General features: G+C 35.5%; 1 protein-coding gene across 1 annotated transcript in view; it reads right to left on the bottom strand.

The window, feature by feature from the left end:
- ANKRD36C (ankyrin repeat domain 36C) overlaps positions 1-22,382 on the bottom strand; it is a 162,792-nt gene that overhangs the window by 67,182 nt on the left and 73,228 nt on the right. The window contains exons 31-44 of the mRNA XM_063649065.1: positions 21,060-21,099; positions 18,870-18,898; positions 18,712-18,784; positions 15,324-15,352; positions 15,162-15,234; positions 7,530-7,558; positions 7,363-7,435; positions 5,663-5,691; positions 5,496-5,568; positions 3,801-3,829; positions 3,634-3,706; positions 1,929-1,957; positions 1,762-1,834; positions 72-100 (exon numbers count right to left, since the gene is read on the bottom strand). Of these exons, the coding sequence (XP_063505135.1) occupies positions 72-100; positions 1,762-1,834; positions 1,929-1,957; positions 3,634-3,706; positions 3,801-3,829; positions 5,496-5,568; positions 5,663-5,691; positions 7,363-7,435; positions 7,530-7,558; positions 15,162-15,234; positions 15,324-15,352; positions 18,712-18,784; positions 18,870-18,898; positions 21,060-21,099 (681 nt within the window). The remainder of the gene's footprint in view (positions 1-71; positions 101-1,761; positions 1,835-1,928; positions 1,958-3,633; positions 3,707-3,800; positions 3,830-5,495; positions 5,569-5,662; positions 5,692-7,362; positions 7,436-7,529; positions 7,559-15,161; positions 15,235-15,323; positions 15,353-18,711; positions 18,785-18,869; positions 18,899-21,059; positions 21,100-22,382) is intronic.

Here is a 22,382-nt window from a genome sequence, read left to right as displayed (position 1 = left end):
TATCAATAAATAAAGTATGTTTCATGGACTATACAGTTACTAATACAAAATATAAATGAGAGTTTAATTACCTTTGAGGCTGGTTGTTTCTGAGAAGACACTGAAAAGCAAAAGGGATACATAATCACTCATTTATAAATATGATAAAGTTATCTATACATTCATGAAGTGTTAGCATCAAGCTGTATCTTCCTGCCTGTGTTAGTATAGGCCTTGATGTTTGTGTCTGGGGACCGGAACATGACAGAAATACACTGAAAAAAAGAAATACAGGTTTCACACAATAAACCCTTACAATTTCAGTCATGGTATGATTTTTCATATGTCTAAAACTAAAATGAAACAGTGTTAGTATCAATGTGAATATGCTGCACGATGAGGACAAACGTGATCTAAAATCAGAGGAGCAACTCATACACCTGAGAATCAATGTCAAAGCAGGTGCTACATGATCCTGCATGTCTTTCATGCAAGGTGTCAAAAGGATTTACACTAGTATACTACAAACATTCATCATGCTCTTTAACTTGCCTGATAACTGAGAAGGTACACAATTACAATGACACTTCAGTTGAATGTACACTTCACCTGTCTTCAGTGGAAGTGTCCTAAATTGATCAGCTTGGATATATGTTTGGTGAATGCTAGCAGATAGTATTCATCATTTATCATACCCATGTGGTGTAATAATCTGCCTACATTTCTTATATCCTCTAGTTTAGCCTTCAGAAAATTTCTTCATCCACTAATGGCAAGAAGGTATAATATATAAACCCCATCAAAAAGTATAATCAATTATACATATTTATACAAAATGCAATGGTTCCTGGCATTAGATATTAATAAGCTTTTACATTTGGATATCAGTCCAATATTCATTGAAAATAACCATTTTAGGATTCAATTAATGCATTTAACATTATTTTTGTCTGCAAAATTAGTCTGCTCTGGAATATCATTTTATTATAAAGAATTTTCACTAAATAGCTATTTTAATGAAAAAGCCAGCACTTTGGAAAAAAGCTAATATATTCATATTAAATTTTAACTCATTTGAATAACTAATAAAAAATATATGTCTGATGTCTGATACTAATAAACAGGAATAATGAGGCACTGTGGTTTATCCCAATTCTAGCACTCCTTCCTGTTTCCAGTAGTCATCGGAGCAGTCAGAAATCAAATCTTCTGGTGTGCAAACATCCTAAATGCACCTGAAGTGAGTTCACTCAGGTTTCCTCAGCAGAAACCCCAAAACTACCTAAATAACTTCTTCCTTCCCCTCTTTCTTGCCTTGCAATCCCTCTTTCTTGATGAAAATAATTACTACATCAGTGGTCACTTTGTTTCTCATTCTCCAGTGTTTATGGGTTATTATGATAACTTCCTCCCTCTGGTTTTAGCAGTACCATCTGACATCTATAATTTCTGCTACTTCTCTTTCTCCTTCCCCTCTCCATAGAAACATGCTCTGAAATAAGAGCAAAATTATGCTCTCCCCTGATCCTCTCATGTCTTGAACTGTTTTCCAATGGTTCTTCTATCCAAATTCAATGTAGAGAAGTCTATAAGCTTGTTACTAAGATCATGGCCAAGGACCAGCAGCATCAGCACCACCTGAGAACTTACTAGAAATGTACAATCTCAGGCCTGCTGAGTCAGAAAGTGCATTTTCAATGTCAAACCACTGATCTATTCAGGGGTTGGACGTTCTCTTCTGTCTTGAGTGCAAATGACGTGAAATGTGTATTGCTAAATTACCTGTTCCAGATTTCCAACCACCCATTATTCTTGTGGCAATATTCAAAAGAGAAACTTTCTTTTTAAATATAACCTGAATGAAAAGAGAAACAAAATAGTCAATACTTAAAATATATTTCATAGGCTATGCAATAAATAATTCAAAATATAAATGAAGGAGTAACTACCTTCCAGGCTGATTGTTTCTGATGAGACACTGAAAAGTAAAAGAAATATATAATCCATCATATGTAAATATGATAAAGTTATCCATACATTCATGCAGTGTTAGCATCAAGCTGTATCCTCCTGCCTGCACTAGTATAGGATTTGATGTTTTACAGTTTGTGTCTTTGGGACAGGAACGTGAGGAAATACACTGAAGAAAATAGGAATACAAGCTTCCAGAAAATATACAATCAGAAATAACAAAGAGGTATTATGCATCATGTGTGTATTACTGAAATAAAAAGTGTCAATATCAATGTGGATATGCCGAATGATGAAAAGAAATGTGATCTAAAATCAGAGGAGCAACTCATACACCTAGGAATCAATGTCAAAGAAGGTACTAAATGCTACTGCATGTTTTTCATGCAAGACATCAGAAGGATTTATACCATTATACTGCAAGTATTCATCATGCTCTTTAACTTGCCTGGTAATTGAGCAGGTACACAATGACAATGACACTTTAGTACAATGTACACTTCACAAGTCCGCAGTGGAAGTTTCCCAGCTTCATCAGCTTGGATATGGGTTGGGATAATCCTGTATATAATATTCTTTATTTCTCAAACCCATGTGGTGTAATAATGTGCCTACATTTGTTGTGTCCTCTAGTTTAGGCTACAGAAAGGGTCTTCATCCACTCATGGCAACAAAGTATAATACATAAACCTTATCAAAAACTATAATAAATGATCAAATTTGACATACTTATACAAAATAAAGTTGCTACAAGCATTAGCTATGAATAACCTTTTACATTTGGAAATCACTCCAATATTCATTGAAAATAAGAATTTTAAAAGTCAATTAATGAATTCATCATTATTTTTCTTTCTAAAATAGTCTCATATAAAATATCATGTTATTCTCTAAAGCATTTTCATTAAATTGCTAATTTTATCCAAAAGTTAGCTAATTGAAAAGCAAAGCCAATATATGCATATTCATGTTTCTCTCATTTGAATAACTAATATCAACAAAACATATATCTCTTATGCCCAACAGTAACAAGGAGGAGTAATGGGTCACTGTGGTTTATACCAGTTCCAGTACTCCTTCCTGCTTCCACTGGTTCTTAAAGCAGCCAAAATCAAAGCTTCTTTTACAAAAATGTATGAGTATGCAACTGAATTCAGGTTTCCTCAGAAGAAACCCGAAAATTACATAAATAACTTCTTATTTTCCCTCCTTCCTGCCTGAAAATCCTCTTCCCTGAGGAAGTCATTGCTACATCAGTGGTCTCCTTAGATCTCATTCTACAGTGTTTATGTGTTATTACCGTAATTTCTCCATCTGTTTTTAGCAATACGATGTGACCTCTGTAAAATCTTTACTTCTTTTCTTTCTCCTTCCACCCTTGGTGAAAACATGCTGTAGAATTAAAGCAAAATTACGCTGTCCCCTGACTCCTTATGTCTTTAATGGCTCCCCAACGTTTCTTCTTCCCAATTTCAATGTGCAGAAGTCTATAACCTTACTGCAAAGATCATGTCGAAGGCCAGCAGCATCAGTGTCACCCGAGAACTTATTAAAAATGAAGAATCTCAGGCCTGCTGAATCAGAATGCACAGCTTCAATGAGCCCCCCGCTGATTTATTTGGGGAAGAGAAGTTCTTTTCTATCTTGACCGAACATGACATTAAATGTGTTTTGCAAAATTACCTGTTCCAGATTGTTGTCCCTCCTTTATTTCTGTGGCTATATTTGAAACAGAATCTTTCTCGTCACTTGTAGCCTGAATGGGATTTGAAACAATATAATCAATATGTAAAGTAGGTTTCATAGACTATACAGTTAATAGTTCAACATATAAATGAGACTTTAATTACCTTCTCAGCTGGTTGTTTCTGAGAAGACACTGAAAAGCAAAAGGATACATAATCACTCATATGTACAAAGGATAAATTTATCTATAAATTTATGCAGCATTACCATCACACTGTATCTTCCTGCCTGCACTAGTGTAGGCTTTGATGTTTTCTACTTTTTGTCTGGAGACTGGAACATAACAGAAATACACTGAAAAAAGGAATACAGTCTTCACAAATATACCCTTACAATTTCAAACATGGTATGATTCATGATACGTCTAAAACTAAAATAAAACCGTGTCAATATCAATGTGGATATGCCGGGTGATGAGGACAAATCAGAGGAGTAAGTCACACACCTGAGGATTAATGTCGAAGCAGGTGGTACATGATCCCACATCTCTTTCTTGCAAGAAATCGGAAGGATTTACACGATTACACTACAAACGTTCATCATGCCCCTTAACTTGCCCAATAACTAGAAGGTACACAATTACAATGACACTTCAGGTAAATGTACACTTCACATCTCTTCAGTGGAAGTGTCCTAAATTGATCACCTTGGATACATGTTTCCTGAAATCTAGTAGATAATATTCATGATTTCTCACACCCACGTGCTGTAAGAATTTGCCTAAGTTTCTTGTATCCACTAGTTTAGCCTTCTGAAAGTTTCTTCATCCACTCACGGCAACAAACGATAATATATTAGCCTCAAAAAAAATCATCAATTACCAATGTTAACATACTTCTACAAATTAAGACTGCTACAAGCATTAGATATTAACAAGTTTTACATTCAGAAATCACTCCAATATTCATGGAAAATGACCACTTTAGGAGTTAATTAGAATTCAACATCATTTTTGGTTCTAAAATAGCCTTGTTGGGAGTATCATGTTAGTCTCTAAAGAAGTTTCATTAAATAGCTATTTTATCCAAGAGTTACCTCCTTGAACAAGGAAGCCAATGTATTCATATGCAGGTTTATCTCATTTTTATAACTAAAGTCAACAAAACATATATCTCTGATGCCTAATAGTAACAAAGAAGAGTAATGAGTCACTGTGGTTTATCCTAATTCTAGCATTGTTTCCTGCTTCCAGTAGTTCTTGGAGCAGCCAAAATCAAATCTTCTTTTATGCAAATATTCCAAACGCATCTGAAATGAGTTTGCTCAGGTTTCCTCAGCAGAAACCCCAAAATTACATAAATGTCTTCTTCTTTTTCCTCCTTCCTGCCTCACAATCCCTCTTCCTTGAGGAAAATAATTGCTACATCAGTGGTCTTCTTAGTTCTCATTCTACATCATTTATGGAGTTATTAGGATCACTTTTCCCTCTGTTTATAACAATACGATATGATGCCTATAATATCTATTACTTCATCTCGTTCTGTTTCCCCTCTTGATGGAAACGTGCTGTAAAATTAAAGCAAAATTATGCTGCTCTCTTAGCCTGGTATGTGTTGAACTGCTCTCCAATTGTTCTTCTTCCCAATTTCAATGTAGGGAAGTCTATAATCTTACTACTCAGATCATGGCCAAGGACCAGCAGCATGAGGATCACCTGAGAACTCACTACAAATGAAGAATCTCAGGTGTACTGAATCAGAACGTGCAGCTTAGATGAACTTCCCACTGATTTATTTGGGGAAGGCAAGTTCTCTTCTATCTTGATTGAACATGATGTTGGATGTGTTTTGCAAAATTACCTGTCCCAGATATCGGTCCCTCCTTTATTTCTGTGGCTATATTTGAAACAGAATCTTTCTCATCACTTGTAGCCTGCATGAGATTTGAAACAAAATAATCAATACATAAAGTAGGTTTCATAGACTATACAGTTAATAGTTCAACATATAAATGAGACTTTAATTACCTTCTCAGCTGGTTGTTTCTGAGAAGACACTGAAAAGCAAAAGGGATACATAATCACTCATATGTACATAGGATAAATTTATCCATACATTCATGCATTGTTAGCATTAAGCTGTATCTTCCTGCCTGTACTAGCATAGGCTTTAATGTTTTCTACTTTTTGTCTGGAGACTGGAACATGACAGAAATACACTGAAAAAAAAGGAATACAGGCTTCACAAAATATACCCTTACAATTTCAAATATGGTATGATTCGTGATACATCTAAAACTAAAATAAAACCGTGTCCACATCAATGTGGATATGCCAAGTGATGAGGACAAATCAGAGGAGTAACCCACACACCTGAGGATCAATGTCAAAGCAGGTGGTTCATGATCCCACATCTCTTTCTTGCAAGAAATCGGAAGGATTTACACGATTACACTACAAACGTTCATCATGCCCCTTAACTTGCCCAATAACTAGAAGGTACACAATTACAATGACACTTCATTTAAATGTACACTTCATGTCTCTTCAGTGGAAGTGTCCTAAACTGATCACCTTGGATACATGTTTCCTGAAATCTAGTAGATAATATTCATGATTTCTCACACCCATGTGGTGTAAGAATTTGCCTAAGTTTCTTGTATCCACTAGTTTAGCCTTCTGAAAGTTTCTTCATCCACTCATGGCAACAAACGATAATATATTAGCTTCAATAAAAAAATCATCAATTACCAATGTTAACATACTTCTACAAAGTAAAACTGCTACAAGCATTAGATATTAATAAGTTTTACATTCAGAAATCACTCCAATATTCATGGAAAATGACCACTTTAGGAGTTAATTAGAATTCAACATCATTTTTGTTTCTAAAATAGCCTTGTTGGGAGTATCATGTTAGTCTCTAAAGAAGTTTCATTAAATAGCTATTTTATCCAAGAGTTAGCTCCTTGAACAAGGAAGTCAATGTATTCATATGCAAGTTTATCTCATTTTTATAACTAAAGTCAACAAAACATATATCTCTGATGACTAATAGTAACAAAGAGGAGTAATGAGTCACTGTGGTTTATCCTGATTCTAGCAGGGTTTCCTGCTTCCAGCAGTTCTTGGAGCAGCCAAAATCAAATCTTCTTTTATGCAAATATTCCAAACGCATCTGAAATGAGTTTGCTCAGCTTTCCTCAGCAGAAACCCCAAAATTACATAAATATCTTCTTCTTTTTCCTCCTTCCTGCCCCACAATCCCTCTTCCTTGAGGAAAATAATTGCTACATCAGTGGTCTTCTTAGTTCTCATTCTACATCGTTTATGGAGTTATTAGGATCACTTTTCCCTCTGTTTATAACAATACGATACGATGCCTATAATATCTATTACTTCATCTCGTTCTCTTTCCCCTCTTGATGGAAATGTGCCGTAAATTAAAGCAAAATTATGCTGCTTCCTTAGCCTGGTATGTGTTGAACTGCTCTCCAATTGTTCTTCTTCCCAATTTCAATGTAGGGAAGTCTATAATCTTACTACTCAGATCATGGCCAAGGACCAGCAGCATGAGGGTCACCTGAGAACTCACTACAAATGAAGAATCTCAGGTGTACTGAATCAGAACGTGCAGCTTAGACGAACTTCCCACTGATATATTTGGGGAAGGCAAGTTCTCTTCTATCTTGATTGAACATGACGTTAGATGTGTTTTGCAAAATTACCTCTCCCAGATATTGGTCCCTCCTTTATTTCTGTGGCTATATTTGAAACAGAATCTTTCTCATCACTTGTAGCCTGAATGGGATTTGAAACAAAATAATCAATATGTAAAGTAGGTTTCATAGACTATACAGTTAATAGTTCAACATATAAATGAGACTTTAATTACCTTCTCAGCTGGTTGTTTCTGAGAAGACACTGAAAAGCAAAAGGGATACATAATCAATCATATGTAAATACGATAATGTTTTCCATACATTAATACATGGATAGCATGTTAGTATCAAGTTTTATACTTCTGCCTGTATTACTGTAGGCTTTGATATTTAATACTTTGTTTCTTGGGACTAAACATGAAGGAAATACACTGAAGAAAACAGGAATACAGTCTTCAAGGAATATACACTGACAATTTCAAATGTGATATGACTTTCTCCGTATGTCTAAAACTAAAATAAAACCATGTCAATATCAATCTGGATATGCTGAGTGATGAGGACAAATGTGATCTAAAATCAGAGTCTAACTCATACACCTGGGAATCGACGTCAAACCAGGTGATATATGCACTCGCATGTCCTTCATGCAAGATATCAGAATGATGTGCAACATTTTACTGCAAACATTCATCATGCTCTTTAACTTGATCGATCATTGAGAAGGTACACAATTATAATGACACTTTAGGTGAATGTACACTTCACATCTCTTCAGTGGAAGTGTCTTAACTTAATCAGATTGGATGTATGTTTGGTAAATTCTAGTATGTAATATTCATTATTTCTCACACCCATATGATGTAATAATGTGCCTACATCTCTTGTATCTTCTAGTTTAGCCTTCCGAAACTTTCTTCATCCACTCATGGCAACAAGGTATAATATATAAACTTCATCCAAAAGTATAATAAATTACCAAATTTGACATACTTATACAAAATAAAGTTGCTGCAAGCATTAGATATGAATAAGCTTTTACATCTGGAAATCACTCCAATATTCCTTGAAAATAACCATTTAGGAGTCAAGTAATGATTTCAACATTATTTTCACTTCTAAAATAGTCTGGTTAAAGTATCATGTTATTCTCTAGAGAATTTTTATTAAGTTGCTATTTTATCCAATAGCTCCTTGAAAAACAAAGCCAATGTATGCATATTCATGTTTATCTCATTTGAATAATATCAACAAAACATATACCTCTGGTGCCCAATAGTAACAAAGTCGGGTAATGAGTCACTGTGGTTTATCCCAATTCTATCACTCTTTCCTGCTTCCAGTAGTTCCTGGAGCAGCCAAAAATCAAATCATCCTTTATGCAAATATTCTAAATGCATCTGAAGTGAGTTCACTTAATCTAAGAGTTATAATTTAAAAAATCATTTTGTTTATAGTCATGAAGATTCCTGATGTTTTTATATTTCCTGGATTCAGCAGTTCGGCCTTTTCACTGTCTCTTCGTCCACTTTTGCAAAAACATACCCATCAATGAAATAATGTGTAATCAGATTCCTATGAAAATAAACTAAAAAAAGTTTCTAAATCACTAGAGACTTCTTTTCGTATAAATAACCAACCAATATGACATAATGCATATATGTACATATGACATGATTGTCATGATTATTGGCAGTTATCTGTTTAGTACTCTAAAAATGCATTCTTTGATTCCTTTTTCCTAAATCTAGTTTCACATGATATACTATGGGGGTCTCTCAGGTTCTTTTATGAAATAACTACCTCAGCAAACACAGCTTTCCAAAAAAAAAAAAACACTGATGTGAACGAAGCATTTATCATTGATGTGCAAAACTTCTAGGGAGAAGAAATGAGACCCTGTGGGTCACCCTCATCCTTCTAACTTCTGCTTCTGCTTTCCATTAAGTGACTTCCCACAAGTCTTCTCATCAGAAACCTCTAAATTACCTAGCTAGCTACTTTCTTTTTTCACATCTGCCCAATTTGACATACACTCTTTTTCGTTCATAAATCTAATATCCATATTGGTGGACTTGATTCTTTGACCTCCACATTCATTTCTTCATTATTTTCACCACCACTGTATTGTGACATCTGTACAATCCCATTTTGACACATGTGAAGATAAGGCTTTGCTTTATTAAAATGTTAAATGTGTCAGACACTTGACTAATGTGTACAAATTCCTTCTTCACAAAAGCAGCCCCATGGCCTCCTCTCTCCCATAGACACTCTTTCACAGCTGTTCTTCTGTCACATTGGTTTGAGTATCTATCATCTCTCATTTGTCTCTATGCTTTCACCTCATATTAGGAGTTATTATCATAGGCTCAGCAGCCTATCTTACCTATTTTCCTCTCCAGCAAACAGTACTGAGCAATAAACTAGAATTTTCCAGGATATGAACACTTTTATGTACACAACGCTTTGTGGAGCTATTTTATGTTTAACTACCCATAACACCACTATGTCTATGCTTTCCAGAGAAACAAGCTCTGAAATGTTATTGAATATAACCTATTTGAAAACTTCTTTAACTACAATGAAAGTCTCTCCTTGATGCACCAAAATCTTCAGAAATAACTTGTGAAGACTTGAAAATATGTCAGTAATTGACATGAAAAATGAAGCACTGACATAATTTTTTGCAGGTATAAAAAAGACAAGCTGAGATCCTTACTAGATCCAAGAAGAGCAAAGTACATTAGACAGGAAATAAATATGGAACAGAAACATTTTCATTTGTAATGAAAATTCCTCTATTTACAGTTTTCAGAAGAGAAAAAAATACACACACATACGTGCACACACACACACACACACATTCACACACAAAAACCAGAGCAATATGGCTTTACAGGGTGTTTCTTCATCAAAGGCCTGTTTGTTATTTGACATCTGGGAACACTCTATAGGGATCAACAAAGGGGTTCTAAATTGTGATCTGAGTATTTTAGAGTTTAACATTCATGAAGGGCAGTGAAGAGGACAAGTAACACTTTGACCATCGGCCATTTCCACTCCTTACTGTTATTCTCTGAAAAGCACGCACTGGATTTTCTCAGAGTCAGGACATGTCAAAAAGACATGCTTTAAGAGGGAAACAGTTGCAATCAACACAGCCATGGGAGAGATACAGCTATGCTTGCTAGGATTTCCAATACTTCTGTTTCATTTCTAATATAGTACAAATCAATAAAAGCAACCACATAAGAATATCCATGTTGGTATGTCATCATATTTAAGTCCATATGGTATCAGCATGAAGAGAGCATAATATGCTGTAGTCATCACATGGCATATCATGAGATCATACAATAAATCAAGAAATACCTCACTGGGTCAATGTGGATAGATCTGAAATATATATCACTGATTTTATAAAGACCAAGTTGCATTCATTAAGTGCACTGCCTGAACTTTTCTACAAGTTTTTAATACACAAAATCAAGTTCTACATGTTGTCTATGAATGTGCACATATGTTGTAAGAGGTTTTTAATGTGCATTTGGGTGATTTCTTTTTTTTTTAATTAATTCAAGCTCTTGGTTACATATCGGCAGTAAGCTTTAGTATTATAGAGAACCCAAAACCGTAACAGCTCAGAATGACTGTCTTAAAGGGCTGTGTCTACCAAAGAGTCAGGAAAGCATGACTACTTACTTTCTTCATTTTTGAAACTCAGAGGTACCTCATGCACACTCCCAAATAAAACTGCACAAGTTCCTTAGTTGAATTAGATCCCATTTGTCAATTTTGGCTTTTGTTGCCATTGCTTTTGGTGTTTTAGTCATGAAGTCTTTGCCCATGCCCATGTCCTGAATGGTATTGCCTAGGTTTTCTTCTAGGGTTATTATGGTTTTAGATCTTACTTAAACGTTTAAGTCTTTAATTTATCTTGAGTTAATTTTTGTATAAGATGTAAGGAAGGGGTCCAGTTTCAGTTTTCTGCATAAGGCTAGCCAGTTTTCCCAACACCATTTATTAAATAGGTAATCTTTCCCCCACTGATTGTTTTTTGTCAGGTTTGTCAAAGATCATATGGTTGTACATGTATGGTGTTACTTGTGAGGCCTCTGTTCTGTTCCATTGGTCTATATCCCTGTTTTGGTACCTGTACCGTGCTGTTTTCATTACTATAGCCTTGTAGTATAGTTTGAAGTCAGGTAGCATGATGCCTCCAGCTCTGTTCTTTTTGCTTACAATTGTCTCAGCCATATGGGCTCTTTTTTGGTTCCATATGAAATTTAAAGTAGTTTTTTCTAATTCTGTGAAGAAAGTCAATGGTAGTCTATAGCATTGAACCTATAAATTACTTTGGGCAGTATGGCCATTTTCATGATATTGATTCTTCCTATCCATGAGCATAGAATGTTTTTCCATTTGCTTGTGTCCTCTCTTATATCCTTGAGCAGTGGTTTGTAGTTCTCCTTGAAGAGGTCTTTCCCATCCTTTGTGAGTTGTATTCCTAGGTATTTTATTCTCTTTGTAGCAATTGTGAATGGGCGTTCACTTATGATTTGGCTGTTTGTCTTTTATCAGTGTATAGGAATGCTTGTGATTTTTGCACACTGATTTTGTATCCTGAGACTTTGCTGATGTTGCTTATCAGCTGAAGGAGATTTGGGGCTGAGACGATATGGTTTCCTAAATATACAATAATGTCATCTGCAGAGACAATTTGACTTCCTTTCTTCCTATTTCAATACCCTTTATTTTTTCCTCTTGTCTGATTGCCCCAGCCAGAACTTCCAATACTATGATCAGAGTGAACAGGCAACCTACAGAACAGGAGAAAATGTTTGCAATCTCTCCATCTGACAGAAGGCTAATATCCAGAATCTAAAAGGAACTTAAACAAATTTACAAGAAAAGAACAAACAACCTCATCAAGAAGTGGGTGAAGGATATGCTCAAAAGAAGACATTTATTCAGCCAGTAAACATATGAAAAAAAGGCTCATCATCACTGATCATTAGAGAAATGCAAATCAAAACCACAATGAGATACCATCTCACACCAGTTAGAATGGTCAACATTAAAAAGTCAGGAAACAACAGATGCTGGAGAGGATGTGGAGAAATAGGAATGCTTTTATATTGTTGGTGGGAGTGTCAATTATTTTAACCACTGTGGAAGACAGTGCGGTGATTCTTCAAGGATCTAGAAACAGAAATGCCATTTGACCCAGCAATCCCATTACTGAGTACATACCCCAAAGATTAAAAATCATTCTACTATAAAGACACATGCACATGTATGTCTATTGCAGCACTATTCACAATAGCAAAGACTTGGAACCAACCCGAATGCCCATCAGTGATAGACTGGATAAAGAAAATGTGGCATATACACGTCATGGAATACTATGCAGCCATAAAAAAGGATGAGTTCATGTCCTTTGCAAAGACATGGATGAAGCCTGAAACCATCATTCTCAGCAAACTAACACAGGAAAAGAAAACCAAATGCCACATGTTCTCACTCATAAGTGGGAGTTGAACAATGAGAACACGTGGACACAGGGAGGGGAACATCACACACCAGGGCCTGTCAGGGTAGTGGGGTCCTAGGGGAGGGATAGTATTAGTAGAAATACCTAATGTAGCTGATGGGTTGATGGGTACAGTAAACCACCATGGCACATGTATGCCTATGTAAAAAACCTGCATGTTCTTCACATGTATCCCAGAACTTAAGGCATAATACAAAACAAACAAACCAACATTAATTCAGGTTGTTGGTTACCTGTAGGCAATGAATTGTAGTAGCATAAAAGATTCTAAGGTTAAAACAGCTCAGAATCATTGCTTTAAAACCCTGTATCTACCAAAGAGCCACCAAAAAATGATTAATGACTTTATTCATTTTCCAGAATCAGAGGTATCACACACACCCAAACTCACAAACAAAAGCACACACGCACATACATATGCAGAAATTCAAGCTGGTAATCAGAGCATATGATTGGGTGAAGATTCGAAGGTTCTCAATGTGACAACACCGACATAAAGAAGTTGAAGTTCTAACACAATTGTAATGTCAGCTGGTATTGCTTTTCTCTAGGTAAAGGACAGTATTGCAACCAGAAATTGAAGCACTGAAAAATATTTATAGTTTCAAAATTCACCTCCTTGAACCCCTAACATGCATACAAATTCCACCTTGGGATCTTTATCACAACCTAAAAGGAAAAGCATCTGAGCTAGAGCTCATATTTTTTTTCAATGGAACAGAACAGAGCCATCAGAAATAATGCCACATATCTACAACCATCTGATCTTTGACAAACCTGAGAAAGACAAGAAATGGGGAAAGGATTCCCTATTTAATAAATGGTGCTGGGAAAACTGGCTAGCCGTATGTAGAAAGCTGAAACTGGATCCCTTCCTTACACCTTATACAAAAATCAATTCAAGATGGATTAAAGACTTAAATGTTAGACCTAAAACCATAAAAACCCTAGAAGAAAACCTAGGCAATACCATTCAGGACATAGGCATGGGCAAGGACTTCATGTCTAAAACACCAAAAGCAATGGCAACAAAAGCCAAAATTGACAAATGGGATCTAATTAAACTAAAGAGCTTCTGCACAGCAAAGGAAACTACCATCAGAGTGAACAGGCAACCTACAAAATGGGAGAAAATTTTCGCAACCTACTCATCTGACAAAGGGCTAATATCCAGAATCTACAATGAACTCCAACAAATTTACAAGAAAAAAACAAACAACCCCATCAAAAAGTGGGCGAAGGACATGAACAGACACTTCTCAAAAGAAGACATTTATGCGGCCAAAAACACATGAAAAAATGCTCACCATCACTGGCCATCAGAGAAATGCAATCAAAACCACAATGAGATACCATCTCACACCAGTTAGAATGGCAATCATTCAAAAGTCAGGAAACAACAGGTGCTGGAGAGGATGTGGAGAAATAGGAACACTTTTACACTGTTGGTGGGACTGTAAACTAGTTCAACCCTTGTGGAAGTCAGTGTGGCGATTCCTCAGGGATCTAGAACTAGAAATTCCATTTGACCCAGCCATCCCATTACTGGGTATATACCCAAAGGACTATAAATCATGCTGCTATAAAGACACATGCACACGTATGTTTATTGCCGCATTATTCACAATAGCAAAGGCTTGGAACCAACCCAAATGTCCAACAATGATAGACTGGATTAAGAAAATGTGGCACATATACACCATGGAATACTATGCAGCCATAAAAAATGATGAGTTCATGTCCTTTGTAGGGACATGGATGAAATTGGAAATCATCATTCTCAGTAAACTATCACAAGAACAAAAAACCAAACACCGCATATTCTCACTCATAGGTGGGAATTGAACAATGAGAACACATGGACACAGGAAGGGGAACATCACACTTCGGGGACTGTTGTGGGTTGGAGGGAGGGGGGAGGGATAGCATTGGGAGATATACCTAATGCTAGATGACGAGTTGGTGGGTGCAGCGCACCAGCATGGCACATGTATACATATGTAACTTACCTGCACATTGGGCACATGTACCATAAAACCTAAAGTACAATAATAATAATAATAATAATAATAATAATAATAATAATAAAATAAAAAAATAAAAAAAAATAGAGCTCATATTTTTTAAATTTCTTTTCCTTGTTCTTCTAAATATCATTTTATAAGCATAGACACTAACAGCATCAGCATCATTTAGATCAAATCCTTCTATCTTATTGGGGTAAAAGAAATACAAATCAGAAGACTATGAACATTTCCAACATATTCATGTCCTTCTTTCCAGATGAAATTTGTATTGGCAAATTTACCTTTTTCTGGAGGTGGTGAATCCTTCCTTCTCACAGCTACTTTTGAACTGGGATCTGCCTCTTTCACAGTAAGCTGAATGGGTTTTACAACATAATGATTAACATATCATGTATATATCACAAAGCATTTTGTTAATTAAAAATGAAAATATATTTGTTTACCGTGGATAAAGGAGGTCGCTCAGAAGATTCTACAAAGCAAAAGGGACACATAATTAAGTACATGTAAATATGACACAGCCCACCATCCACTATGTAGTGTTTGTATCCAGCTGAAATCTTCATGCTTGGTCCTGAAACTGTTACCTATTAGGCTCTGGGTTGCTTTTGCTCTTGTTTTGGTTAGCATACAGACATGACAGGAATATACACATGGAAATCACAATACAGGTTTCATAAAACATGTAGTCCAGATTTCAAGAGAGAGATTAGGTTTCACATGACTGCAATGAACACAGAAAAGTACTTCTACCAACGTGATCCTCTTAACTGAAGCCAAAAAATGTGATGTCAAATGAAAGGACCAAATAGGACCCCAGAAGGATAAATGTCAAAGCCCATGGTAGAACGCTATGGCGTACCCTGAAGAAATCACCCAAGAACCATTTATACTATAATACTACAATAGTTCTCCTGTTCTTCATTTTGTCCTCTAACTTAAAAACTATCAATTTCATTAAAATGTATCATTCACTTCTGCTTGCAGGATGTATTCTCAGTTCATTAGTTCAGATATCTACACACAGAAGCATAGTTAACAAAAATACTCAAGTTGTCCACAGTCATGCAAGCTTCTGGTGTTTTTCCATCTCCTGGATTCTCAACTTTAGCCCGCCTTCCATCTCTTCATTCACTTATGCAAAAAATGTATACATTACACTCCAAATACCTAATGTGTAGAGTCCCATAAAACAAATCTAACCAAAATATTTGAAACATCAGAGGCTTTTTTTGTGTTAATCACCTTTTATATATAAAAATATTTGCCATGATTATTGACAGCTACATTTTAACAAAGCTGCACATTGCGCACATGTACCATAAAACTTAAAGTATGATAATAATAAAATTAAAAAATAAATAAATAAATAATACTTAAGAAATATATTTCTTGATTGTTTTGCTTCCACAGTCAGTTTGACGTGCAGTGCATCGCATTTTGCTAACATGAAGCACCTATCCTATTGTCGATGTGTGACCCCTACAGAGAGAAGAATTGAGTCCCTGTGGTTTACTCTCATTCTTCCACCTCTGCTTCCATTAAGCTCTGAAGCAACAACAATCCAATATTCTGTTCGAGTGTGAATATACCAGGTCCACATAAAGTGAGTTTTCTCAGGTTTCCTCATCAGAAACCCCCAAACACCTAGCCAGCTGCTATCTTTATTTGCACCATCCCACCCCACTTGCACTCTTTTTTGTTGATAAATCTAATCTCACTATCTGGTCTTCATTCTTTGCCTTCCACATTTTGTTCTTCATTATTCTCACCACCCCTGTGATCAAACCAGTAAAATCTCATTTTATAAATATGAAGATATGGTTTTCCTTTATTAGAATATAAAAGCTACAGAAAATGGACTAACTTGTACAAATTCGTTCTTCACAATAGCAGCCCCACGTCCTCCTCTCTCCCACAGACAAACTGTTCCACAGTTTCTATTCACTCACATCAGTTTCACGGAGTATCAACTCTCATTTTATGTTTACGGCTTTATTTTACACTGGGGGTTATTATCAAAGACTCAGCAAACTATGTTACATATTGTCTTCTACACAAGAGATTACTGAGCAGTAAATAAGAATTTCTTTGGATATAAACACTTTTATATACACAAACTTTTTGTGAAGCTAATTTATGGTTAAATACACATTATACCATTATGTGTTATGTGTTCCAGAGAAACAGGATCTAAAATTTTATTAAATATATTTAATTTAAAAACTTCTGCAATTACAATGACATAGTCTCTGCTCAATGCAGCAACAGCTTCAGAAATCTCTTGTGAAGACTTGGGAAAACGTCAGTCATTTGAGTGAAAAATGAGAGCATTAAGTGACAACACTGCTTGCTGGTATAAATAAGACAAGGCTAGATCCTTACCAGATTCAAACAGATCAGAGTGCCATGAGACAGAAACAAATATATAAAACAGAAAGATTTTCATTTCTACCAAAAATTCATGTATTTAAAGTTTTCAGAAAAGGACAAAATACAGGAAAACACAGCGGTGAGGCATTATAGAGCATTTCTTCATCTGGAGACTATTTATCATTTGACATCCGGAAACCCTTTATAGGGCCCAACAAAGGGGTTCTAAACTGCGATTTGATCATTCCTGGAGTTCTACATCTATGTAAGGAAGTCAAGGTACCAAATGATACTTCGGCCATTTCTGCTTTCCAATGTCATTCTCTGGAAAGCATACACTGGAGTTTTTCAGAGTCATAACATGATGGAAAAACATGGCTCTAAGGGGTAATGAATGTAGTCAATACAGCTATCGCAGTGTATACAGCTATACTCGGGGTATCTGAAATACTTCTATTTAATTTCTTATATAGTACAAATCAATAAAGGCAACCACATAAGCAAATCTATGTTAGTATGTCATCATATTTATCTTCATTTTGTATCAGCATGAAGAGACTTTAATTAATCGTGGTGCAGTCATAAAATGGCATACCACAAGACCATACAACAAATCAGAGATGACCAAATTGTGTCAACCTGGATAGATCTGAAATATATATCACTGATTAGAAAAGCTGAGTTGCAGCTATTATGTACACTGTGTGAAATCGTATAGAAGACTTGATACTTGGAAACAGATTCTACATATTACCTATGAAAGTGCAAGTGTCTTGTAAAGTATTTTTAATGTGCATTGCAGTGACTTAAAAGTAAAAAACGTTAATTCAGGCTTTTGGTTACCTGTAGGCAATAAATTGTAGTAGAAGAAAATATTCTAAGGCCAAAACAGCTCAGAATCATTGTTTTAAAACACTGTATCTACCAAAGAGTTACAAAAGAATAATTAATCATTTTATTCATTTATAATCAGAGATACACACACACACATACACATGCCAAAACTCAATCTGGTAATCAGAAGATGTGATTAAGATTCTCAATGTAACAACACTGACATCAAGGAGTTGAAGTTCTAAAACAATTGTAATGTCAGCAGGTCTAGCTTTCCTCTAGATGAAGAAGAGAGGAGTATTGCAATCAATTTTGAAGCACTGAAAATATTTAGTGTCAAAATACACCTCCTCAAATCCCTAACATGCACAGGAATTCAAAACTGGGATCTTTAGATGATGACAACTTTAAGGGAAAAGCATTTGGGCTAGAGCTCATGGTGTAAAATATCCGCGTTATGTCTTAAATATCATTTTATAAACAAAGATATTAACAAGAACATCAGCATATTTACATTAAATCCTTCCATCTCATTTAGATAAAAAGTGGGAATCAAAAAACTATGAGCATTTTCAATATTTTCATCTACATTTTCTAGAGTGAAATTTGTAGTGGCAAATTTACCTTTGCTGGAAGTTAGTGAATCCATACTTCCTAAGAATCTAGTTGAAATGTGATCTCTGTCTTTCACCGTATGCTGAATGGGTTTGACAACATAATGATTAACATATCATGTATATATCACAGAGCATTTTGTTAATAATTAAAGAAAATATGTTTACCTTGAATAAAGGCGGTTGCTCAGGAGACACTACAAAGCAAAAGGAACACATAATTGACTACAGGTAAATATGACACAGCCTACCATCAATCGTGCAGTGTTTGTATCCAGCTGAAATCTTCATCCTTGCCCTTGAAATTGTTACCCATTAGGCTTTGGGTTGCTTTGCTCTTGTTTTGGTTAACACACAAACATGACAGGAATATACACATGAAAAATCACAATATAGATTCTATAAAACATGCAGTCCAGATTGCAAGGGTGAGATTAGGTTTCATATGACTACAAGTAACACAGAAAAGTATTTCTACCAATGTGAATCTGCTGGATGAAGCCAAAAAAAGTGACATCAAATGAGAGAACCAAAGTGGATCCCAGAAGAATAAATGTTAGAAACTATGAAGTTGCAATGAGAGTGCATGAAAATGTATCATTAGCGGCGGGGCGCGGCGGCTCATGCCTGTAATCCCAGCACTTTGGGAGGCCGAGGAGAGCAGATCATGAAGTCAGGAGATCGAGACCATCCTGGCTAACACGGTGAAACCCTGTCTCTACTAAAAATACAAAAAATTAGCCGGGTGTGGTGGCGGGCGCCTGTAGTCCCAGCTACTCGGGAGGCTGAGGCAGGAGAATGGCGTGAACGCGGGAGGCGGAGTTCGCAGTGAGCCGAGATCCCACCACTGCACTCAAGCCTGGGTGACAGAGCGAGACTCCGTCTCAAAAAAAATAAAAGAAAAGAAAAGAAAATGTATCATTCACTTCTGCTGGCAGGAAGTGCTCTCAATCATTAGTTTAGATATCTACTTGGAGAAAAATCGTTTCTAAAAATACTCATGTTATCCACAGTCATGAAGACTTCTGATATTTTCAACTTCTGGATTCTCAACTTATTTCTCTTGCCATCTTTTCATTCACTTATGCAAAAAATGTATGCATTACACATCAAATAACTAATGAGTACTCAGATTTTCACTTACAAAATGTAACCAAAAATCTCTGAATCACCATTGACTTTTTTTTCATAATAATCAACTTTCTTTTTTTTTTTTTTTTGACATGGAGTCTTGCTCTGCTGCCTAGGCTGGAGTGCAGTGGCACAATCTCAGCTCACAGCAACCTCCGCCGCCCGGGTTCGGGTGATTCTCCTGCCTCAGGCTCCCTAGTAGCTGGGACTACAGGCACATGCCACCACGCCTGGCTAATTTTTTGTATTTTTAGTAAAGATGGGGTTTCACCATGTTAGCCAGGATGGTCTCCATCTCCTGACCTCCCAATCCTCCCGCCTCCGCCTCCGCCTCCCAAAGTGCTGGGATTACAGCCGTGAGCCACCGCGGCCGGCTTAATCAACTTTTACATATCGAAATATTTGCCATGATTATTGACAGTTACACTTTTAGTACTCAAGAAATAAATTTCTCCTTTGTTTTTTTCTAAAGTCGGTTTGATATGCTATAGCATACCAGCCTCTGAGGTACTTTTATACAATGGCTATTTCATCAAAAACAGCATTGTTTTTAAAGAAAACCGCCAATGTTTTGATATCCAAGTGCATCCCAGTTCACTAACAAACATGAATGAAGCGCATATCATTGATGTGTAACCCCTATAGAGAGAAGAAATGAGTTCCTGTGGTTTCCTGTCGTTCTTCTACCCTCTGTTTCCACTAAGCTCCAAAGCAGCAATAATTTAATCTTCTCTTTGAGTGGGAATACACTGAGTCTACATAAAGTGAGTTCCCTCAAGTTTCCTCATCAGAAACCTCCAAATTACCTAGCCAGCTGCTTTCTTAATTTACACCATCCCACCTCACATTTTTTTTTGTAAATCTACTAATGTCCATTTCTCAACAATCAATATTATATTTTGATCTACAAGTTTAAGCGTTCACCAAAGTTTTAAGAAAAAGTATGTTTAAATTAAATTATATTTACTATTAAAAATTAATAAATTATATTTATAATTTAATTAAAATTAGGCTTATAATGTAATGTAATTTAACAATTAATTTAATTTCAAATTATTTTAAATTATATTTAAATTAGTTATATTTACTTTCAAAAATTATATTATTAAAGCATAGAAAATTATTCAGCTGTATTCACTACCTCACCACCTTTGTTTTTTTGTACACAAAAAATAACGTTATCATTATTTTATTGCTCTCATGGAGCACTTTTTATAATACCAATACCATTTGCTTTTTGTCCAGTTGCTGGTAGTGCTTTTCCTTCCTATTTAAAAAAAAAAAAGAAATCTTCAGAAAATGTTAATGTTATATTTACTACTCAATCAGTCAGTAATTCAAGAAACATTTTCTGTGTCTATAAATTCATAAGGTCTATACTGGAAAATCTGATAATATGAATAAAATACTAATTTTATTTATTTATCAAGTGAAAAAAGAAATTTATAAAAACAAAAGCAGAAAGACACAATTCATTATTCCTACAATTCAAGTCAATAAAATACAGTGACAGCACAAAGGCAATAACACTTATTTCTACTTGGGAAGCTTCTGAGACACTGCAAATTTAGGGTTCTATTTTTAAAATAGACAAGTGAAGAGTAAGAGTGTGAAGTGTTTCTAGTGAGGGCAGCATGTGCAAAAAAATAAAGCATGAAACAGCATAGCCAATAAGAAATACCACAATAACGTGGTAAAACTTGGACACAGACAGAGAAAGTGGAGTGGAGAGATAAAATGGGAGAGACAGGCCAAACCGCAAAATAAGTGTTATGCTAGAATGTAAATGTTTCTTTCACGTAATGAGGCTCCAGCCATAAGAAGATGAGTTAGATCAAAGTAAACATGTTTAAGAAAGGTCACCCTGAAAGACATATATAGATAAACATGGGGAGAAGAGAGAAACAAAAACGAACATTCCAAAAGTATAGGGCAGACAGTGTATTACAGTAATAAGACATGAGAAATGGTTAAAGGTAGAAAATACAAAATTTGGTGAGTCACTGGATTGGCAATGTGAGGGAAACCTGGAGTGCAGTTTTTCTGCTTCAGTGTTTCATTGCTACTTTCTTGGTGTTATTTACTAAAATTGGGAAGCCAGATGACAGAGTAGATTACAAAGAATCAGGAAAGAATCAGGAAAGAATCTGGAAGGCAGTTTGAGACCTATCAAATTTGAGGCACAAAGGGGACTTAGAAGACTGATCTGGGTAAATACATTTGGAGTAGAAACAGATGACCTTACTCAAAAAAACCACATGTTGTTGAGAAGGTCAACATTTGTAAAATATGCTAAACTGGTAAGATTCAATAATTTAAACCTATGAAGAACCCTGAAGTTTTGAAAATAAAAAGAAAACAAAACATGGGATTCAAAATTTCAATCATATATTTCTATACTGGATCAAAAGATATAAAATATATTTTCTTAATGTATGCAGATATTTACTTCTGGAATATTATGGTCATCTGCATTTTTGAACTTAATGAAAACAGTTATCTAAACCAGTAATTCAAGGTATCCTAAGAAAGCTCATTTTTAAAAAATCA

This window comes from Pongo pygmaeus, chromosome 12 (assembly GCF_028885625.2).
Source record: "Pongo pygmaeus isolate AG05252 chromosome 12, NHGRI_mPonPyg2-v2.0_pri, whole genome shotgun sequence".
Taxonomy (NCBI): Eukaryota; Metazoa; Chordata; class Mammalia; order Primates; family Hominidae; genus Pongo; species Pongo pygmaeus.
This window is presented reverse-complemented; position numbering and strand designations above follow the sequence as displayed.